At 43.5% G+C, this 23,266-nt stretch overlaps 1 protein-coding gene across 3 annotated transcripts in view; it reads right to left on the bottom strand.

Moving 5' to 3' along the window:
* ALKBH3 (alkB homolog 3, alpha-ketoglutarate dependent dioxygenase) overlaps window positions 1-23,266 on the bottom strand; it is a 43,913-nt gene that overhangs the window by 9,855 nt on the left and 10,792 nt on the right. For all 3 annotated transcript variants that reach the window (XM_090032969.1, XM_090032970.1, XM_090032971.1), the window contains exons 5-8: window positions 22,771-22,818; window positions 20,586-20,689; window positions 18,603-18,691; window positions 15,263-15,472 (exon numbers count right to left, since the gene is read on the bottom strand). In XM_090032969.1, coding sequence (XP_089889095.1) covers window positions 15,263-15,472; window positions 18,603-18,691; window positions 20,586-20,689; window positions 22,771-22,818 — 451 coding nt within the window. The remainder of the gene's footprint in view (window positions 1-15,262; window positions 15,473-18,602; window positions 18,692-20,585; window positions 20,690-22,770; window positions 22,819-23,266) is intronic.

The following is a 23,266-nucleotide window of genomic DNA, read 5'->3' as shown; positions in this document are numbered from 1 at the left end:
TACACTGTCAAATTCCTGAAACTGAAGCAAATGATCTGAGAGCTGAGCTCTCCTAACATCTAGATGCAGTTATTCAAGAATAGCTATTTCCTAATACTCCCAGATGTAGAACAGGAAAGAAAAAATAGAAGCAGTAATAAAAGCCCAGAAAATTATAAGCAAATTTCAATAGAACAAAAAACCCTAAAAAGCCAAACAAACACCCTCTAATTCTAACACTATTTTCCACATGCAGAAACAGCTGTATTTTGTATTTTTGGGAAAGGCTTATCTTCTGGGTGCTTCATTTTGGGGTGCCCTACTTGATATACATTAGACCATGAGCGGGCAAAATGGCAGACCCGGCCAGAGGCTGGACTCCATTTCCCAGCAGCCCCTGCCTGCATGGCAGTTCCTTGCAGCGGTGACAGCATGGTCTGGAACTGGGGCTGAGCTGCGATCTGCTGCCTGCACACCCCTGCCCAGGTCATGCAGGCTGCAGATTGTGGCTCTGCCCCAGTTCCAGACCATGCTGTCACCACTACAAGATCCCAGCCTGGCTCTGGAGCAGCTCCCCACTCTGCTGTATACCCTGCCAGCAGGGGTGGCACTGCAGGGGGCTACCACCACCCCAAAGTTCCCTATAGCCCCCCCATAGCCACCCCTGCCTGCCCTGCACAGGCAGTGGTGGCTGAGCCCACCCTGCTTCCGCCTGCCCGCAGCGCAGCCCCCCTTCAGCTCCTTCGCCAGGAAGAAGCTGGCACCACTGCTGCCTGCCAGCACTGCTGGGGCTGGTCTCTATGGAAACCCCAGCCTCATGCTATCACAGCTTGGCTGCTGCTGGGGTCTCCATAGAAACTGGCCCCAGGCACCCAGGCAAGGGAAATGGGAGTCCACTGTCAGCCAGATCCAGCCTGTGGGCCAGATTTTGCCTGCCGCTGCATTAGACAGGTAAGTGCTCAATGGTTTCTGAGAGATCATGTAGGCACTAAAAGAATGAAGCAAAAATCACTACCACTAAAAAATTTGCATCTCAATCTTAAAACAAGCATAGATCTGGGTAAGAACAATTCTCAATGCGAAAATAACATGAGCAAAAAACCAGCAGAAGGAGGATTTAGTAGCCAATGCCTTCACCTCTAAAATAGAGGTGTGAATCCAGGCGGAGGTCTTAAAGTGAAGAGAGTTTGACAGGTCTGAGATCAATCCCCAATGAATGGACTCCACATAACCAAAAACCAGAATTGTCTCAGCACCAATGCTATCATCTGCTCGTGCCCAGCAGCTAGTCACAGGGTGGCAGACTAAGATCACTTCCCTAGCCTAGTGAGATGCTGGGGCACCCTACAACCCTTTGAAGGGTGCCACAGCAAGCACAAGGAGATAAGCAGATATAGGCAGGCTCAGATTCCAGGTGTGAGGAGATAAGGGCAGGTTCAGGCTCTCCCTGCTTGACCGTGCCCCCACCCCCACTGTCTGGCCCCTCTGCAAGGAGGCAAGCGCTGTAGTAAATTATGTTTTGAATGGGGGTGCTGCTCAATTCACAAAAGTTATGGAGGGTTGCCTTCAGTCTGATGGGATGCGGCTCAAGTCTAAAAAGGTTGACAATCACTGCCCTAGCCAATGCTTGAGTGGACAATAAGCCATCAGAGATATTTAAGGGCCAAGTGATTAAGATACCAAGTATATCTAAGCTGGCCTAAAATCAGCAAATGCTAAAGGTGCTCAGAATCATGTCTCTTTGCAAGGACAAAGCTCGCTAGAAAAAAAAATGTATTATGAAACATCCAAGAATTTTTAGCTAATTGCCTTGCTCTACTGAAAGTATCTCAAGAAGCCAAATGCAACGAGCAAAAGATTTTTTTATTGTTTTTTTTAATTTCTGAGAGGCTGGGGCTGTTGTAACAATGATGACTGTTTAATACCACCAGATAAATGCCAGTGCATGGTCCATTTTCTTTCACAGGATTATATCAGTTTGTTTTGTGTCTGGACAAGAGTAAATACTTCTTTGCTCTCCACTCTGCTTGGCTAAAATGGAATAGAAGATTTAATCTGATAAGAGAACCTGTCCATTGAAGACAGTTCGGATTCACTGCTAGGTAAAGCAACATCTTCTACTGCAATGGTGCTTGACCTTTTTGGGCAACAGGCTGGATGGGCAGGGCCCAGTCAATCGGTGAGCTGGATCCAGTCACTGGTTCAGATCCAGGGCCTGGGGTAGTTATGGTAGGACTTCATCTGGCTGTACTGGGGGTGGGGAGGGAGGAGGTAGAATTTGGTGGTGGGGGATGTTGCCAGTATTAATGGCTACTGGTCCCGTTACCAAATTTCCCAACTTGTGGAAAGCCCCGTGAACCAGATACCCTGGCTGAACACCCCTGCTCTAGTGTATTACATTGTACCTTTCTGAGCCTAAACTGTTGGCTTTATTCATAATCTCCCCTCAAGAACAAGTTTCATTCCTGTTAGGGCCACGTGGGCATGCAAGGCAGTTTTCATTTCGGCTCCTGTGCATGGTCTTCTGAGTCTTTGTTATAGAACCCTTATCTCTGGACAGAATAAGCTCATCTGGGTTTTTAGAAGTCAGATAGTTTGTGGTGAAAAATGATCCTCTGCTTTCCAGGTGAGAAAAGGTAAGGTTTTAACAAACTAAACTAAAAATATATGTTGGGATGCAAAAATGGTCACCACTAAAACAGAAGTCCCTGAAATAAAGGCCTGCTAGAAAAACTGATGTGCATACTTGATGGAGTAAGATTCACTGTCCTAACAGTTTTCAATTGGACAACCAATAAAAATTTGGTTTTATATTCCGCAGTCCACCAGGTAATATATTTTCAATTTCTTCTTTAACTCTACTAATAGTTTACAAAGAGGAAACAAAAAGAAAACACAACTACTTTCCTAGATCCTAGGTAATGTTTGACCTGTTACCAAACATCAGTGTCACAGAACCAACAAAACTAGACTTGCAAAACATCTGTTAGGTCTTATTCACACCTAAGCTCCGTGTGTAATTATTCTCATGAGATGCACTAGTACAAGTTTATGTGAGCCTCAGAGTCCCCTCAATGCAGTACAGGAAGGGGCTGAAGACACAAGGCAACACTAATTCTGCACTACTAGAGCAGTTTGGAAAGCCCCTTTATAATACTCAAAAGTCCTATGAATGAATCCTGTTGGCCCCTATCCCACAATTGCTGTGCACAGGGTAGCACCCCAGCTTGCTTCCTTTTGTTGCAGCTGTTCTCATGCTGATTTGTCAAGAGGACACTAACAGGAGATGGGCCCAGCACTGTACAGAAGCATCCTGTGTTGTAGAGGAAAGAAATTAGGCATTCATATTAGAAGGTCACATGAAGAGTGACGTGAACATCCCAGAATTTTAGCCAGCCAAAACCCTACAGCTGACGCATTGAAAAGCATTGTTTCAGCAAAGAAGAATAAAGTAAAGCCAACACTGGTTAACAATGATACAGTTCTTTTCATCCACAGATATCAAGACATTTTTTAATTAACATCAGAAGCATGGACCTGGTTCAGCTGCCCTTAAGTGCCAGCTTGTGTCATATATTGAGCTATGGCGGCAACCCGCTAACCTTCTGCTGATATCACGGGCACATTAAGCTGTACCCAAGCTGTCTGGCAGAAGACAAAGTGATTAACAGAAGAGAAAGGAAAAACGCATATAGCACTGTTAAACATTAGGTCCATAGTGTAGACCAGTGGTTTCCAAACTTTTTTGATCACGCACCCCTATCAGTAAAAAATTTTTGAGCATGCACCCCCAATATATGTATATTTATTTATAAATAATATACATGTACTACTGTACTAATATATTATGTACATTATAAAACATAGCCAAAAATAGAAATTAAAAAAAGGATGAGATAAAGATGAAATAAACAATATTTTTAAAAAAAAAGATTTTATTTATTAACGGTACAAAAAACCTTTTTCTCTCACTAAAAAAATATTATTATTAGTAATAATATATTTTAGTGAGAGCAATGTGATTGAATATGCTTCATTATTTTTGAAAATCTTGGTTTAACTTAGGGCGAGGTTCATTGTTAACGATAATAGATGTAAATCCATAATTCAAACCGTCTTCTTGATAATTTCGAATTTTTTTGGCCGACTTCGTTAGATCTGATTAGATCGTCATTGTTTTTACCTCGTAATGTGGCTGATGAAGAGCTCATACTAGGAGTAGAAGTGTCAGCTCTGCCATTTTCTTGTTGTTTGCTTGTGCTTGCATTATTAGTATTATCTTCAATCCGCGGTTTCGTTGCAGGAATCTTTTTAAGCCACTTGTCTACTTTGTGAAGGTTAGTTTAGTTAAAACTAGATAATAGAATTCGTAAATCCACTTAGCCGGGCACACGTAAACTGCAATACATTGCAATACGCTAAAAGCGAACAAATGCTTCTTCCCTTGGGATACCTCACGTACCATGCATGACACGTGACTGTCCGACATATGGACTGAGTGAGGGCGCCAGTGTCAATCTGTATATTAAATATTAGTAAAGCTTAATTTCTTTCTTATTTTTTTTAGATAAAAAATAAATAAAAATACAAGTTCTAATATTTTCTTCGTGCACCCCAATGGATTGTCTTGCGCGCACCCCACTTTGGAGACCACTGGTGTAGACAACTAAGCTCTGTACCTACTTTATGAGTGAGGACTGGGCAGGCACAGAGGCAACATTTGTTTCAGAAAAGAAAGTTTGGCAAAGGTGTTACTGTGTTTGAGCCAAATTTCCCTCAGCAGGGTCAGTGCCAAATGCCTTTAGCTCTATCAAAACACTTACTGGGTCTGCAGGCAGCAGAGACAGGATACAAGGTCCCAGTATACAGCAGCGAGAACCAAGCATTTAACATGCCATCTGTAAAACAAACAACCAACTGCTTCGACCCTTTATTTGACTGCACTCAGGACGTGAAGCAGCATTTTAAAATAAGGGCATGGGGGACTAGCTGCTTTTTTGCAAAAGATTCCACAGTGGGTAGAAAACGGTGTCAACTCCCTGACATTTCCATTACTGGTATCAGTGTAGGTACAGATCACTCAGCAGAAAGCACTGTCCCTTCTCACGAAGCCTACGCCTGGTCTGCTGCAGGGCAGTGCTCGTGCTGTCAGATGATTTTGTAATGCATGCCTTGTTTCACTTGAGCTCTGCTCACTTTGTTTTTTGCATTTGCTTTGTTCCTAGACAGTTTTTCTGTTGCCCTTGAGCAGGGAATCTGTTGATAGCCGAATACAAATATTTACTCAGAAATACTGCTTTATAGGTGATAGTTGTTTTCATCCAAGGATATCAAGGCAGTTTTTAAAATTAACAAATCCTTGGGGCACTCTGCAGAGATCAGGATTGCAGCTCAGCTTTATCACTGTGGAACGGGAGGCACAAAGAGGTGCATGAGGTCCCAGAGTCAGTGTCAGAGCCACGAACAGATCTCAGAGGGACGGACCACCAGGTCCCTGATTAAAATTCAACCTTGGACAAAGAAATTCTCTTCCTGGAACTCCAAATCATCTAATTTCCTCCTCCAATTCAGATTTCTTATTTGGCTCCTCTGTTATTTTGGACTCCCCTTGTCCTCTGGCCCCTTTACATTCCTTTCTTTCATTTTCATCTGTGCAATTTTGCCATTAATCTGTTGCCCTGTCACACTTTTGCTAAAGTCTTTATTGTCTTAACTGCTTTAGGTCCCTGCTTTATAGCCAAAGGCAGAGTGCACATCTGCCTTATATGTACAGTCACATTACCCCTTATATCAACCCACTGGGGCCTCTTCAGTAAAAAGAAATCTTATCTTCACTGTTTTAAAATCTCTTCATTATCTCTCTCAAGATGACTTAACAGATTTCATCTGTCTATCTAGTCAGGTCTACTACACCTACAATTAAAATATCTTGATTCCAGCAGGGCTTCTCTCTTCATCCACTTGCTTAGTGGCAGCCTCCCCCTCTATCTTCTTTGGGTATAGACAAATATAACAAATAGTGATACAACTATTTGAGGCACTGTTATGTCTGCTCTGTAGAGAAACCATTCCAACATTAACCCAGCTTTAGTCAGGGTCTAAGTTCGGAAAATTTAGCCAGCTTGTATCACTACAGGATGTAGAAGTTGCATCAAAACAGCCAGAGCTCCCAAGAATTTCTGCCTCCCCCACCCCCTGGCTCCCTCCTTGAACCTGCCTCCCACCACCTGTGTCCCCCTCTCCAACCTTTTGCTGCAGCTCTGCTCTGGATCAGGGCACTAAGCAGCCGTGCAAGCCCTGCCCAGTCCCAGTTTAGCCTGGCCAAGGAAAAACAGCATCAGTTTCTGACAGGGCCAAGTCAGAACTGGAGGGACTGGAGCCAGAGCAGAACGTAAAGCAGGAGGGGGGAGGTTGGGGGCAGAGGGAGGGGTGGGGGGCAGGCTGCAGGTTTCCCTCCCTCTCTACAGCTCTCCTTTGTGCTCCCTCTGCATGTGTGGCTCTTTGGAAAGGGATGAGCATTCTGTCTCAGGGCAAGCTTCAGCATGGAGTCTGGGGCCAAAGCCAGAGCTGAGCTGCTACCTGTGCCAGACCCGTGCTCTAATGCAAGACAAGGCTTTTCCCTCTGTGCTGACTGGGCTGGGGGGACCTTGTCTTGGATTTGAGTAAATACACTAATGTCTTTCATGTACGCCAAGAGACCTGTGCTCCTTGGCTATTATGACAGTCACACCACAAGCACAGTCCTGATCTTTCCAAAAAGTACAAGAACTTTAGCTTCAGCTTGCACAGCTACTCACAGATAAAAGAAAGGACCTTGCTTTAATGTCTCATGGGACAGAACTACACAAAGGTTGTTTGCTATGAAACTAAGGTTTGGGTACCAACACTTCCAGAACATCACGAACATCCTGCTGTTATCCAACACATGCGCTGCCCCCAACCTGTATCCATCAGTTTCCTTGGTTACAGACTGAGAAACAGCAGCCTGCCAACTGGCTTGTGTAATTCCCTTCACAGCTCAGGCGGCAGCTAGCTGGGTAATTGCCCCAGACGAATCCTTACAGCACGGTGAAGCCAGCAACAAGGTGGTTTCATGCGGCCAGGGGAGCCTGGTAGAACATCCGTGAACTGCGCTTAACCCTTTTTGTCCAACTTCTATGACCAGTGTCAGAGAGAACCTGATTGATGAGTCTGGACAGTTTCAATGAGCTAGAGTGATAATGAAAGCAATAACAGTAATAAGCCTGTATCAGAGGGATCTATCCAAACATGACTGTAGAATCAGTCCCCTACCTAAAGTAGAACACTTCATACAAGAGCAGGGGACAAGGGGGCTTTCAGCTGTGGGAAATAGTAAGAGGATGTGCAGCTGGGGTACAATGAAGAAGTGACGCATTTGGTATTGGAAAAGGCTACTTGAACACACTAAGTCAGCAGACTCTGGTGCATGAATCAGAGTGATCGTTGTCTCCACAGCAAGGCACTCCACTCACCTGCTATCTCAGTACACGGAGATGCTACAACAGTAAAAAATAAAGAGGAGCAGGCAAGAGAAGTTTCTCCAAGTGAGCCAATAGATTAAGGACTCAAAGACAAAAGGGAGCTAGTTTACTTTGCTACAGGCTTTGCACTGACAAGTTGGAAACAGACACTTCAGGGTAGAGACAATGCATCTCATACCACAGAACCAAGTCATTTCTAAAAGACTGAAAAAGCACGACTCAGAAGACAGAATTTAAAAAGTAGCATCTTGAAAGTTTACTCTGGGGACTAAAATAAAATGTTTTTTGGCATGTTGCTGTTTCCCAAGCCGAGTTTCTTTAATCAATCTGAACAGGGATTTGCTTCTGAAATGCATGCTTTCTGTTTTTTCAAGCACTGGTTGGAAGCTGAATGAGACAGTTCTCCTCAGAGGCTGTGTTCTTGTATTAGCAGAAACCAAAACAGGTTCCTCATGTCTCTAAATTCTGACTCGGTTTATTACAGCTCTTTTTAACCACTCTTAGACATAAGGCACCTCTTGTTAGATTCAAGATATCCCTCAGAAAATGCCAACTCTCTAGCTTTTACTAGTTTCTTGACTGTGGAATACCAACAAAAAATTCTTTTGCAAAGAAAACAAAAAGACCACTACAGGTCATAATGTTTTTGTCATTACAGATTCCTATTTGGCATCTCTGGGCTCATCTTTTGAATCATATGTAGGTGTCTGCACATCTAACATGGCCTGGCACCCCATGGCACCCTTAAAAGCATCTCATGACACCCCAGCATTATGCTGCAGCAGCCTGGTTGAGATTCATCATGCATTTGATCTGAGATCAGTTTACTTGGGAGTAAACTACTCATGAGTAAATGCTCTCTCACATGCAGGGACGTGGGAGCAGATTTGCTGCTCCTAGCAGCAAACTGTTCCCACTTCCTGCAGCCCTACAGTGGCCCCTGCTTCTGCCGTGGGTGCTAGCCCAGGAGCTGGCAGGGAACACCGGGCCAGGAGACAGCTGTTCCCTGGCCAGGGCTGGGGTTCCCTGGCCAGCCTCCAGTCAGGGGTTCGCTACTAGCTGCCCCATTGGTGGGTGGGGTAGGAGGCTGGGACCTGCCCCACCTCTGCCGCTCTTTCCAAGCCCCCTGCCTCAATCACCCAATCAGGGCATGGTGTTGGGACCTACCCCTGACAGGAACAGTTTTCCATTCCTGCTCCACAATCGTGAGGCAGGGGTTTGGGAACTTGTTCCATGCTCAGGTCCACAAGCACACAGCTGGGTGGGGAACAGGTTGAATCTCCCAGTGCTCGTGCGGCTGGTGCTGGGAGATAAGAATCACCCAGCCCCCTGCTCATGATGACAAAGTTGGGGGCTTGAGGCTCTCTGCTCCCGAGACAGGGGGATATAGTCTCCATCTGGGCTCCAGTAACAGAGCCTAACCTGGCAGCAGGCAGCTCCTGGCAGCAGGGAGCAATTTCCCGACCCCTGGTGGTTGGTTGACTGGGAGCAGGTTTGCTCCCTGTCAGGCATTTACATGTGCATTACTGTGCAGCAACTACTCACAAGTAAATTTGCTATTTGCATTTGCAGGTAGCAAATTTACTCATGCGTAGTGAGGTTTACTGCGCCCTAAACTATACTATTTTGCAGTACAGCATCCTGTGTAGATGTTCCCACTGATCTGCTGCATGATGAATGCCATTCACAAAGCTCAGTATTGACAAAAGACAAAAGCCAGATGTGCACCAAACTTTACGCAGATCAATCTGAGCTTATGTGAAATCCTGCCACCCAAAGTATTCCAAATCCATTTATACAAAATACACACAGTGGTAACTTTGTCCAAAACTCCAATGAGACTGTTTCGGAAGTGAAATCCAGTCAGTATCACTTCACATGAAAACACATCAGTATGGAAAGGTAAGGAGGCAAATCCTCTATCCCAGGAGGTCAGCAATGGAGCTGGAGTGCTTTGCCTGTGCCTGCATTCATGTCTGTGCTGGGTGGGATAGGGCAGTGAGGACTGCCCTGGAGCCTGGCAGCTTCCAGCTGTGCCTGTGCTGCTTTTCTCCACCCTCCTGGCTCTTGTACAATGCAGGCGGGGTGGTTTTAGAGGCATGACAGTGGCGGGTACAGAGTTTCCAGTGGCAGGGAGTGTGCTGGGGCCAGGCAGCTTCCAGTTGTGCCCAGACCACATCCAGGGGAAGTTGTGCCCACTCTACAGTTGGGGCATGGGTGGCTAGGTGAAGAAGCAGTGGCGTCGGGAAAGCCCCACTGACAAAATGCTGAAGTTACATGGCGTGCACTGGACCAGAGCTAGGTTGTTCCAGCCTGTTTCTTGTAAAAGGTGGCTAGCTCCTGTTCTATCCTACTGAAACTGCAGGTAGATTTGTGACTGGACAGATCATAATCATCTGAACTGATCGACAATCAGGGCAGAGTTAAGAGTTCCCAAATTTGCATTCTGATATGTCTTGTCTGGAGACAGACCATGAGGCAAAAAAAGTAAAGAGGTAAATCAGCTTTTGAAATCCCCAAATCAAATCCTAATTACCAAAAAAATATTTATTACCCCTCAGTAAAAGTTCAATTCAATCCTTCTATTCCTGGATTGAGGTCTAAGAAGGGATTTATTTATTTAACTACTTCTCAGAATGGCAACAGGGTTAATCCTGGATACATGGAAACTCTAGGGCACAGACAGAAATGACAATTTTTGCCCGATCTGACCACAGAAAGTGGTCTATACCTATGACCAAACACAAATGCACAGCTGCACACAGCTTAAAAAGTGGCTGACCGGGCAAAAATCTGAACCCTCATTGCATGAGGGGTCAGATGAAGATGTTACAGAACAGAATGTCTTCTACAACTTTTGTCTGCGCTGCCTCCCAGCCTTGAGCCATTTCCAGAATGGGAGTGGAGAAAAGGAGGGAGTTTGGTCTAGGGTTTTTTCAACCCTAGCTGGAGGGTGGGATGGGTGTACTGGAGACCCTCCAACAAGGAGCTGTTTCCTTGGGGGGGGCTCCAATAAACCCACCCCACCCCCCAGCGCTGGATGGCGAACCCCCAGAATGAGCTTTCTTTGTTCCTTTTCCCCCCCCATCCCATTCTGAAACAAGGACAGGCTGGGAGAGAGGAGTAGCTGGTGCTAGGGGAAATGGGCTGTAGGCTCCCAGCTACCAGCTAGATTATCTCCCCCACCCTGGAACCAACACTGAACTTCTGTTTGTTCCAGGAGGTCCAGATTACTTCCTGCAAAGCCTTCTTGGTTACAGTGGGGAGCTACGATTCTGTCTGTGCCCTAAATTAAGAGATGACAAATAACACTGGGACTGGATGCTTGTGCCTATTAATCAGAATTCCCCTTCTCCTTCCTGGACTAAATTCTCTGACCTGTAACTTGCTTTTGAACAGAACACAATCAAATGCCCAAAGCCACCTCTGTATCTTCTCCTGAAGGAAATGAGGATAGCACATTACATTAAAATATGAAAATTACTTCTTTGATGGTACTTTTGAAAGGCTATAATTTCCATCAGTGGCTCCTGCAACTCCCGCTTTGCAGAGCTTCGGGCATCAGAGCAAGTTCTCAGGAAAACTGTAGGTTAGTCAAAACACCACTGTTTTTGGAATTTGCAAAGAATATGTATAACGCACTGTAAAAAACATTAAACTTAAACAGTAATCCTGTGCCTGAATGCTTTTTATGTTAACCCACTCAAAGGTCACCCTGGACCTGTGGCTTATACCTTAAAACATTCTAGCTTGGACCAATGTTTAGCTAGGAGCCTCCAAGAGTTCTCTCTTCCCCCTTACAAATATAAAATAGAGCTAGAGAAAAAAATTTAAGTGGTTTCGCCTGATCTGGCTTGGCCAAAATTCTAATGTAATAAAGGCCTTTGTCTGTCTGTCTGTCTGTTTGTCCATAATACTTTTGGGCAACTGTGTTATGTGCAGCCCAGAGGGCTGGCAGTGATTGGCTGCATGGACTCCGCCTCCTCAGGCAGGGAGGCAGGTAAGCCCCGCTGCTCCATGGGAGGAGGTGGCAGTGGAAAAGCAGGGGAGGGAGAACCATGGCATCGGAGGCTGGAGGTGGTGGAAGCAGCAGAGGGACTGTTTACACAGCCAGCCCCAGAGGGTGAACAGGGGGTGGGAGCGTGGGGGTATGTAAACACTCCCTGAAACGCTCCGTCATTCATGATGGGCAATTGGCTAATAAAACTATAAACTCACCCAGCGAGCACACGTAGCAGAAGCATCGTAACCTTAGTGCACGAAAAAAAAAATTACTAGCTAAGCAAACCTCCTTTTCTACTGTACTATACTTTCAGATCAGAAGAATATGCCATATTAATCAAATACATTTCAGTCCAGTATTTGGAAAAAGCCTTTGTCCTATTTTTTCACTGAGTCATCCTTCTATCCCCCTGTATTTTAGGAGCAAACAACAAGTTTTTTTTCCTGTTGCTTGTTTATTTCTGTATCTATCACAGACATTTCAGTAGATTTCCACATATACAGGTCTGGAAAATTTACTCACTATAGTCCATTGCTTCATAATATGGCAGAGAGGATTCCTAACAGCATCCCCAAATAAGTTCTCCTCTGTAGGCATACCAGACAGCACAACACAGTCTAACTCACAAGCTACTCTGTTGGGCCAGGTGGGCGCAAACTGGTAAAGGCCAGACAGCCTTTTCCTTAAACTAAAATGAGCAGTAGAAACTTGTCTACTTCACTTCTTACCAAAAAGTTACCTAATGGTCTCTTGCAAACCTGGTTTGATCAATGACACAGAAGTTGATTCTTGTATCTTCTAGCTGTTTTTCAGTTATCTGAACTCAAATTTATTCAGACTTTCCTTTTCACAGCTAAGCTGAGCCTCTATAAAAGTACTGACCATTGAGCTGATATCTAGTATGGGGAGCTTCTGAGAAGGCCACTTCTAAATACGTTTAGGGGGTTTATAGGGAATCTCCTTCACATTCTTAACCTTATCAGCCATTGACGCGAATGGCTCAGTAAAGAGACAGAACAGTGCTCCTAGTATATTTATATACTCCAGCTCCAACCTCTCTGAGAACACAGGTCATGAAATGTGCTCCAAGTTCATGGCTGTTTCAGATCAGCCTGACAGACAAGTTGCACAACAGATCTTTGGCAGACATGCTGACAAGGGGCTGAAAAAACAGGAGGCGTAAGGAAGATGTTGTGATCTGCTTCTAAGAAGTAAACAGTCCAAGTATTTTTCTAGCAACTAACCTTGCCAGTAATACCCTCGTTTAAAAGCCAAAGGAATACTCCTCATTTACAGCTGGTCAGAAGCCTTAGGATAAAAATAGTAAAGGGAGCTTAAAGGATGTGTCTATAAGGAAATCACAATTTGGAGTAAAGCATAAGAAACTGTGCTATCTAAGTTAAAGGACATGGCCAAACTGGTGTAACAGGGGCTGCCTTCTCCCCTTTTTCGCAGGACACCAGCTTCCAGAAGTTGCAAAGTAAGACAGAATGGCAGCTTTGCTCAGCAGTTGTACGTATTTAGGATATTGTGTTCAAATTTTAAAAGGAAACTACACAGTTTACACTGAATTTCACTAGCTTCCAACCCAACTTCCACATCCATACATCTAGAAATTAATCCAGGCACCAATAACAGCTTCCTGGAGGAACCACCTTTCTTGATGGCTCAATCTTGTCATCAGAGCATCAGTGGCACTTACAAATACTGTAGACACTGATGTAAAGTACCAGTCTGTGTGACCTCACCTGCTCAGAGGAATAATAAACTCAGGAACAGGTCAAGGGAAAAAAATGAATATGAAATATGACTAATGTAAAATTCCTGCCCTAACACATAGCTGTTCACTACAAAATGGTTGAAGAGAACTTACTGAAGAGCAGCTTTTAGTACCCTACCTCCTTGAAGTAAATAAAGGCGTTTTTCCTTTAGAACTGAGTTATTTTCAAAAAGTCTTTCTGCTTCAGTTGATTCAGTCAACAGCAGCATTTTACATGTAGAAAACACACTTCATGGCAAAGCACTTTATGGTCATTTGGGAATGATATACAACACATTCTTCTCACAATTGAAATGCAACAGCAGTTTAGGAATACATAATAACAGTAACACTGCCTAATGAAAGGCAAGCAGGGATACAGCTTGCAGTGGCAGACTAAGTGCTCAGTCAGAATATATTTCAGCTACCAGACTGTTGCTCTTGCTCTCACCCATGTACTATGGAATCCAAGATGCCACACATAGTCAGGATTTCAGTTTTGCAGCTCAGCTGGAAAGTCAGCCCTTCTGAATGTACAGTACTCCCTAACACAGCACTGACTTAGATGAGAAAATGCTATCTATTGAATCATCAACACTATTTCCTACAGGATCGGGGGATTTCCAGGGATATGTCCCACCCAAACAATGACAGCTACTTAGTTTGTGTAGTCTGATGTAGTAGTTTGGCATCACAGAAAAAATTGGAATGATCTCCCCCACCCCGCATTCTCCCCTGTTCATTCTCTCTCTAACCTAACAGACACCAAAGCCAGAATATGACTTGCATCAAGTTGTTTGCATACAGGTGCTCCATTGGAGCTGGTTCTGACCACCAAATTTTACAGGCTTGACATCATTTAACTGGTTATAAAAATATGTAGTTCTCTGTCAGTAAGTCTGTTGCAGGTTTACTTGATGATGGCCCCTTTCTGCCCATGTGCTCACTCCATGGGAATGCTTGTTCCAAATGCCAGACTCATCCCTAGCTAACTGGGAAGGTTGCTATCCTGGTCACAGGAGTCCCCAAGATGAGTTTTCACTACATGCCCCAGGGCTGAGCACTGTTATGCAGCTGTTACATTCTTACCCAGAAGTAGCTGCATTTCAGAGCTAGAAAAATTAATTCCTGCACCATACTGTTTCAATTATAAGGCAACATTTTTTTTTCATGCAAACAAACCTTTAAAAGGAAAACCCCCAAACACACTCAACTTATACATGAAGATACCCTACCATCAGACCCCTAGCAATCTTGACTTTTGTACTTGCAGGATTCTTGCACATGAAATAAAAATATCAAGCAGATTTGTTTTCACTGTAGGTGCTTTAAGCATTTTTAGTGCACTTAACCTCTTTTGGGTACTTCCCTGGGTTATTTGAGTGCTCTCGGGGATTTTCTTAGGGCATTTCTCTATACTTAGCAACTTATATTCAGGAAAAAGGCTGATTTTCCTAAATCTCAACCTGGAAACATGGGGTCATCTTATAATTTAAGCAATGTGGAATTTATTCTATGAGGCCTACAATAGGTTTGGGGGTTACTGTGGATGAAACAGACTATATTACTATAAAATCTACAGATTCCCAAACAGAGTGAACAATATTGCATATATTACTGCTAATGGGACTTTTGCACTATCATCTACACCTCCAGGTTCATCCTCAAAATCAGAGGTTGACAACTTCTGGTCCATGGGCTGAATCCAGCCCATGAAGAAGTTCGATACAGCACAAAGGATTGGGCAGAATGCAGTCGTACTGTGTTGTCCACCCCTTTGCAGCATCCCCCTCCACAGTCCTCCCTGCTGCTCTCTCATGCCGGTGGTTACTCTTGCCGCAGAGGAGCCGGGTATCTGCAGCAAGGGTAAATGCAGGCAGCTTGGGGGCTCTGAGACGGAAGGCAGAGATTTGTGGCCCCAAGCAGCAGGCAGGTTGCAAACTCCAGCCCATGGCGGCAAAAAGTTGCAGACCTCTACTGTAAATGACAAGAATGGGGGGGGGGGAAGAGTATACTTACAGGTGGGGGTTTCTTCCTCATCTCAAAAACCCGTGTAGCACCAAAACTGAGCGAGGCAATGACAGGATTTCTCCCCAGTGACAGCTCATCATCACTGTGCCAGTCAACGCTGTCCTTCTCGTTTCGGTACAGATTGCAAAGGAGAGAGTTGAAGGTGTTACTGGTGACCTCTTCAATGTGCTTTTTCAATGAGGTCAGCAGAGGGTGCCACTGCAATCAGTGAAACAAAGTCAAAGGGAAAGGAAAATACAGTGCAGAGATGGCCAAAGTCTCCAGAACAGAGGATCAAAAAGGAGAAGCAAAGGTAAATGCAAACCACCAATAAAAAACCAAACCACCCATGGTGGAGAAAAAACAAAGGCCACTATTCTTGTTACATGTGTGACAAAAACAGCATATATTATATGAAGTTAACTGACCCCAGGCTGCCCCAACCTTTTCCTGTACATACTTCCATGGAGCAGTAGAGATGTAGCTCTTCTCCACAGAGTTGTGTTGACTGCGTCTGAAAGCCATCCTAGCCCTTTAGGGCAATCTGGCTTCTCATAACAATATAAGTGAAATGGAGAAACCAGAGAAACTTATATCTGCTCCAAGGCCTCTGAGTAAACACTATGGGTGATGAACAGAGATGGAGGGCTACTTAATGCCTGCACTGAAAGACAGTGAAGCAACTTGAACTGGTAGCTAAATAGCACACTGAATCTGAAGCTGTCTACAGCAGTAAAAGGCAAGAACTTGCATAATACTGCCACTGCATGGCTCTCCATTCCCAGGTCTATTAGTACAGTTTAAACAATCCAATTCATCTTTCTATTGGGTTTTAAATTCAATGTCAATTGTTTATGTTTTCAGCAATTCATGAAATAAGTAGCTCTCAGCCTCTGTAAACCATAGCTATTGCATTGTTAACATTGTTCCATGCTCACAGTCTACAGCAATTACGAAGATCCTATATGCTTAACGTTGTGACATTCATCTGAGGATCGCACACTACTTTGAACTACTAATTATGCTTCTACCCCCAATATAAGATAGATCTAAATCATGATTATCCTCAATTACACAATTGGAAACTCTGAAACAGAATTTAACAGACTGATTCAAGGTCTCACAATATATCATTGTTAGAGGACAGAATACAACTTAGAGAAAGACATGAGGAGCTGGGACTCCTAATTACAAGACCATTGCCTTCTCCATGTTTACCAGTTTTCTTCTCTCTCTCTACTTTACTGGCTATGCAACACAATAGTCTTCTCCATCTTAGGTATTTCTAGTTCAGCCACCTCAATAATGAGATGAATAATTATGCAAATAATTATGTGTAAAAATAGCTTGCAATCCATGGAGATTTACTGCATTTAAATGTCACATTTAACAAGTGGATTGCCTGAAGGGGGGAAAAAAAACAATGGACGTCCAAGATTATAGTTTGTGAGGAATACAAAATGAGTTGGCAGAAGAGGGCTCAGCAAGAGTTGCTAACAGCATTTGCTAGCAAGTGGCTGATTATTATTGGATTCTTTCCATTCCCACTTTAACATTTCCCAGTGGCTACCTCCTCAGGTGGTAAACGTGTGATTCAATGGAAACTGCTGTCAATAAACAGTAAGTAAAAGCCATTTTGTTATGAAAGGTTACTATGTTACCAAATATTTCACTGTTTACCAGGAAGGATTTTTCTAACTCCGTAAGTCATATAACCACTAGACGTGTATGACATCTGGGAAAATTTCAAGTTCTTAACACAACTTCTAGTTTTTTTTTTGTTTTTTTTTTTAAAGGAAATGAGATGCTACTTCTAAAACTCCAACACAGAGGTCCTTAGGTGTGGCAAACCTGGACTCTAAACAACACTTCCTAAGCAACCTTGATCTTAGGGCTACTTTTTGTTACTCTGCCAGTTGGGTATTACTAAAATGATGTGGGCTTTACACCACCTGGTGGGGAGTAATGCTGGAAAAATAACCTGTGCAAAACAGGTACAGAAAAGGAGGGTGTCATTTTGTCAGTCCTGAAGATGTATAGCCTCCATTTGTTCAGGGAACAGGAACAGCAAAAATAGTGGCAGGACAAATTTCCTCTCACATGTCCCCACTAATATACTTCATCTTGAGCAAGAAAGGACAAGTGTCTATCACCTTTGTCTATGTGATAATTTCAATCCCTGTCTCTCTTTGGTAAGAACAGGGGCTCAGTGAGTGCAAACTGTGCTCTAGACTGTGACTACCAACTTCTTTCATATACCATAGAGCAAAACTAAGCAGCAATAGCTTTATCAGGGATGGGTTCAAACCACTGCTGAATGGCACTATATGGTATTGTCACTCAGCCTCCACCCACACTTTCTAGAAAAATTAGTTTACTAACACGCATATGGGCTGCATGTTTTTCTGCTGGAAATGATGTATGCTTCACAAGACTATTAATGTGACTGCAAAATCCTCACATCTCAGATTGCTTATTCAAATATTCTGGGCAAAAAACATTTCCTTCAAACTCTGCTATGCTCCAAGGCATCTTTCCTTGGCAGCAATTATGATATCTGAGACTGCAACACGCTCTCTCTCACAGAACCCTGCTCTCACTAGTTACTCTTAATTTATGGTTAGGACATCGCAGTCTACTGCCATGGAAATTCCAAACAAAGCAACATCTAGAGACAGGCTAAGGAGACGACAGGTTGGAAGCCAGAGAGAGTGACTGAGCATGAACAAAAAGTCAACAAGTCAATTAGAAAGGCTTCTGACTCTCCCAAAACAGCAAGATGGCGTGGGAAATTATATAGTACAATCTGGTGTAATTGAGTAGGCAAGTCACATGCTAATCTCATTGCACTTGCAAACAGGATGAGGATATACCCAAATTCAGCTGCAGAAATGTTTATTTTAAATGTTTATGAAAGGGAGCTTATCCATTTTCATTATCCATATTCATGTATCTTTACAGTCATTAGTTCTGCCTCACAACAACCATATGATGCTATGAAGTTGCATAATAACCATCATAAAAATGGATAAAAAGATGGATAAAACCAAGCGCACAGAGGTTAAAAGATGTGCCCAAAGCCATACGGTCTCTCCACAGCAGAACTAGGGGATAGACCTCAGGACTGATGACTCCCAGACGCTTCCTTCTAACTATTAGTTTATACTCCTCTGAATGCTTTTTTTATAGGGCTGAATATATTCAGGAATAATACTTCCTTTGTGGAGTTTTAGGCATGGCATTGGCCTCCTCTGGTGATCATAAATCAGATCACCAAGAAAATGTTTGTCAGCAGGACTTTTTAAAAGCTTTTTTGCTGGTAATAAGTCACAAGTGAATTAATACGTACATGAGGATTTGGGTTCATCGTTAATCTGGAGTAAGTGTAAGGAAGCTCCCCATACCAAGATGTAAGCCTGGGCTCCTCAAAAGACAGGTCTAGATAAAGAAAAATTGGAAGATTTCACAACTCTAATATTAAGCAGGCAGGGATGTGAAAGTACAGACTTGTGAAGAAGTTTCTTGCAGGTGACAGTCAAAAAAACAATAACTCATTCACAATTAAAAAGTGAAGCCTAACAAACCACTTCAAATCTACAAAGAACAGCCACTGGAACAAGGATAACAAGACCTACTCTTACATTTCTGAATGGGATCCAAACCTTAGGCCCTGGCAGGAGTCATATTTATGGCATGATTAACATGTTAATCATGCCATAAATTGTAACATGCTACATGTGTAAGCAATTTATGACCTGAACATTTGATGTGAAACATTGTTGTGGCTGGTTTGTACTACACTTTAATTTGAATGTGTACCATGAAGCTGCCAGAACAGAAGCCTAAAATAGGGCAGCTGCTCCCCGAGCTACGGTTCTGCACACCCACATGCAGCCACACATGTTGAAAAGGTGCGCCATGCAGCCCAGCACTGTGGAACTGCTTCCCGAATGTCAGGCTTGCTAGCAAGCATTTTAAAAGTCCAGGCATCAAGGTCTGGGTCTCCAAGCCATGGCTCCTCTGCACAGTCAGATGTGCAATGGAATCTGAGGAACTTTATCCCAGATGCCAAAAACAGCATGCCCTGCCATGCCACACATGCACAGCAGGTCATGCAATGTGTGGGATCCAAGGTAAAATTTCTCAGATCTCAATTAAATTAATGTATTCCTAGACCCTTATAGATATATTGAGTTTCTCAGCCTAATATCTGACCCCAGCAGGCCAACCTATTGTGACAGCCTCAGTGGTGAGGCCAACATGGACTCTCAGTTGCAGTTCTGGGTTGTTTTGCTTTCATACACTGCTGCTTAATATACCAGCATCAGTTTTAGGGAAGAGTGATATGGTAGCAGGAAGAGTAAGACAGTTTAAGGCATGCAGCCAGGCCAGATTAGTACATCTCTGGTAATGGTGTACTTTTGAAGCACGGTAAAAACACTTTCAGACTGAGGCAGAATTAGCCCAATGGCTATTTCCTGGATTTCACAGGCATCACTTTCCAATCTGCATTCGCTCTTGCAGCTCAATAAAGGCAAAACTTGAGCAGGTTTGCACGAAGCATTTGACAGCACTAAGAACAGGGTTCTCTGTGCCTCTTCTATACCAGCTAGATCATCTTAATAATCTGATGACCAGCACTAAGGAACAGAGGCTATGAAATAACATGGGTGCCCCTTAGTGAACAAAACTGGAACAACAGGTGCTTCATCTGCTTACTGCAAGCTCAGCTGTGCCTTGGATTAAATAAAATGTTGAGAATGACTTTTATATAAAAACCACAATCAAAACACTTGAGAAAATGATTAGTTTAGCAGAAGAAGAAACCTGAATAAGAAAAGACAAGGGAGAAGAGAAATTTGCTGAGAATCTATGTAAGTGAGAGAGATGATGCAGTGGTTAGAGGGAAACTATTATAGGAGGGCAGGATATGGAAAGAATGAGGTTCTGGCAACATCAGTCAAGAGATTGAAGGGACGAAACAGAGATGAATGTTAGGAGGCAGAGTGAAATTTAGGAGGCAGGAGGAAGATAACTATAGATGTAATGGTGTTTGTGTGGGGGGGCAGATTCAAATTCACAAAGGATTTTAAAAAATAGAGGACATTTTTTCCCTTTCTTTTAGGACTTGGAGCACTGCTTGTAAGTAAGGAAAATAAGTTATGCTTCATTAGATATCTGAAATTGGGCAGCATTATTCTAGACACGAATCTGAAAAACTGAAATGGGGCAGGGAAGAAGTGGGAAGAATTAATCCCAATGAAAAGCAAACACAAGGACTGTGACACAGCAGGAGTGAAGACAGAGATATTAAGAACCATGGCACACTTACCCTGTCTAATATGAGTTCTTTGCCCCCACGGTATCTCTTGAAGGAGCTGCTCAAACATCCAATCTGCTTCTTTGGAGTCAATAAATCCAGGAATCAAATTAATGCTAGTACAGAATAGTTACAGATTAAAGAGAGAAAGAAAGCAACATACACTGTTCCTAGACTTAGATTTGGTGAAATCCTCCAATATCAAGGGTTATTAGTGCAGTTGTCAGCAGATAATGTGGGACTGCATTTAAATGCAGTTATACTTCTTGAAGAAATAGGCCAAGATTTCCAAAAGTGACCAGTGATTTTGGGTGCTTCTGCTTCTGGCCGGCGAATGGGACAGAAAGCACCCTTTACTTAGAGGCAGTTACAAAATTAGCAGCTTTTGGTTATAAAGTGTATTGAAGAAGTAACATTTTAGGCTTTGATCCAACAAAGCAATTAAACCAAAGGGCTCTTTGTGTGCTTAAAACAAAGCATATACATAATACTTTTAATGAATGAGGGCTTATCCCTCGCTTGTGTTTCCAGTATTTTCAAGCAAGTTAAACATATTTAGCCTCTTTTCTTTTGACTGTATAATACAGCAAAGTCTATGGATGAAGCATGGACAAATTCTCCCACAGAAAAGCACCAGTTTGGAGAAAAGAGTCTGGCTTCCCTATTAGGTCACAAGAGGCACAGCAGGATAGGTCTACACTCAGGGCAGTGCTGGTGAAAGATAGCGTGGTCAGCTGCCGCCACAGTAGTGGCTATTTTTGTGCGCTCTGCCACAAAGGTGCCACCTAGGACTGTTGCCCCAGTTGTTCCCACTTAGTTACACGGTGGGGTAGTAAATCAAGTTGGGTCACAACTTGGACTGTGGATGGACAAGGAGAAAAAGTTAAGCAGAATTAGACCTATAATGTTCAGACAAAAGAAGAAAGCAGTTATCTTTACTCTCTCCCAGAAAATAACTCATGCAATAAATGAGAATCAGTAACAGCACAGCTGGTTCAACAAAAGATGTCATCCTGAGAAATCCTTGCCGCTCACATAATTTCTGGACCTTCATGGTTACAACATCTCTCTCACATATTCAGTAAAGGCACAAAGCATTACTGTCCTGTTGTTCCCAAATCTCTATCTAATGAGAAAAGGACAAATCTCAAGACATTCTTTGTAAATTATGCAGAAACAGTTTTTAAAGACAGGGGTGTTTTAGGAATAACCTTTATGAAGCATTCACTTAGGATAGAGGTGCTAACCTCTGGCCCATTGAGCTGTCATCTGGCCTGTAGGGCTGCCTACAGGATCACAAAAATGGCAGCAGGGGAGTGGTGGCAGTGTTAATTGATGCTCTCCTGCTGCCAAGTTTCTAAACCAGTGAGGAGCTGGGTGGGCCAGCTGGATGTGTGCACGTGGGGTTACACATGTGGATCAACCCCACACAGGTGAAAGGGGCGGCTATCCAGCCATCGACTAACCCCATGCCACTCATCCAGACTTCAGGGCTGGAAGTCTGGGCACCATGGACTTAGCTAAAAGGGAGAGGAAATGCCTGAAAAAGCTTTACTACTCTCTGGAACAGTCAAGATGGCCTCAGCTTAACTGGTTTTCTCCAGCTGAAGATAGCACGTATCCTGGACCACAATGCTACCAGCTGGCCTTTTCTAGTCAGGAAATGCTCCTGGCCAGCATTTAGACTAAATTAGACTTTCTTACTGGCAGACTGATGTATTCTTTCATGGTCTACATTAGATAATCAGGTCAGAAGGAAGTGCTACCTCAGTAATGGGAAGATGCCATGCACCACTGGGAATTCTGTTCCAAGGAACAGCCCAACTGTGGCGATTCCAAGATCATGCAGGGATTAATGTAGTTAAAAAGTGGCTGCCCACCATGAGGGTCACTTTTCTACTGCAGGGGACAACATTAGAAGCAGTATGCGCAGTTCATCTGTATAGGTTCACTTTTACTTGCAGCAGCAACAGAACCTTAACGTCTTTCCAGCTGACCAGAATTAACCACATCACTGCTGCTTGAGGCATTAGCAGGCACATTTCCCTCCCCAAGCCAACTTACATAAAGTATGCATTAGAGGCAAAATATCTGCGCCAGAACCAAAATCCCAAATGACCATGGTTTTCAGAAAACTGACTGCCACTGCATTACTCTGCAGCAACCAAAGCAATGGAAAAAAATCTAACTCACTTACCGAGATGCTCCTGTTGGTGATGTGCTGATTTCATAGAGGCCCTGTTTGCTGAGGACACAGACAACAAATAACTATAAGGTGAAAAAAATACAACTAATGATACAAATGTATGCCTAGGTATGCCTAGGTATCATTTAGAATCATATGCAAGCTTAGGTTAGGGACAGTAGTCTAAGGACCATGCAATAACTATACTGACCAGGAAGAAGCAGAATGTCAGAGATGTCTCTGAAGTAGTCTGTTGCCTGACCTAATAAACTCATAGTTTCATAGTTTCTAGGGTCGGAAGGGACCTGAGTAGACCATCTAGTCCGACCCCCTGCCATGGCAGGAAAGAGTACTGGGGTCAAACGAGCCCAGCAAAGTGTTCATCTAACCTCCTCTTAAAAACCCCTAAGGAAGGAGCCTGCACCACTTCTCTTGGAAGTTGGTTCCAGATCCTAGCCGCTCTGACCGTGAAGAAGTGCCTCCTAACTCAAACCTCAGCTGGTCTAAT

This window comes from Crocodylus siamensis, chromosome 2, assembly GCF_052110815.1.
Source record: "Crocodylus siamensis isolate JL-2025a chromosome 2, ASM5211081v1, whole genome shotgun sequence".
In the NCBI taxonomy this organism is placed as follows: Eukaryota; Metazoa; Chordata; order Crocodylia; family Crocodylidae; genus Crocodylus; species Crocodylus siamensis.
The sequence above is the reverse complement of the archived record's forward strand: the minus strand, read 5'-3'. Positions and strand labels throughout refer to the sequence as shown.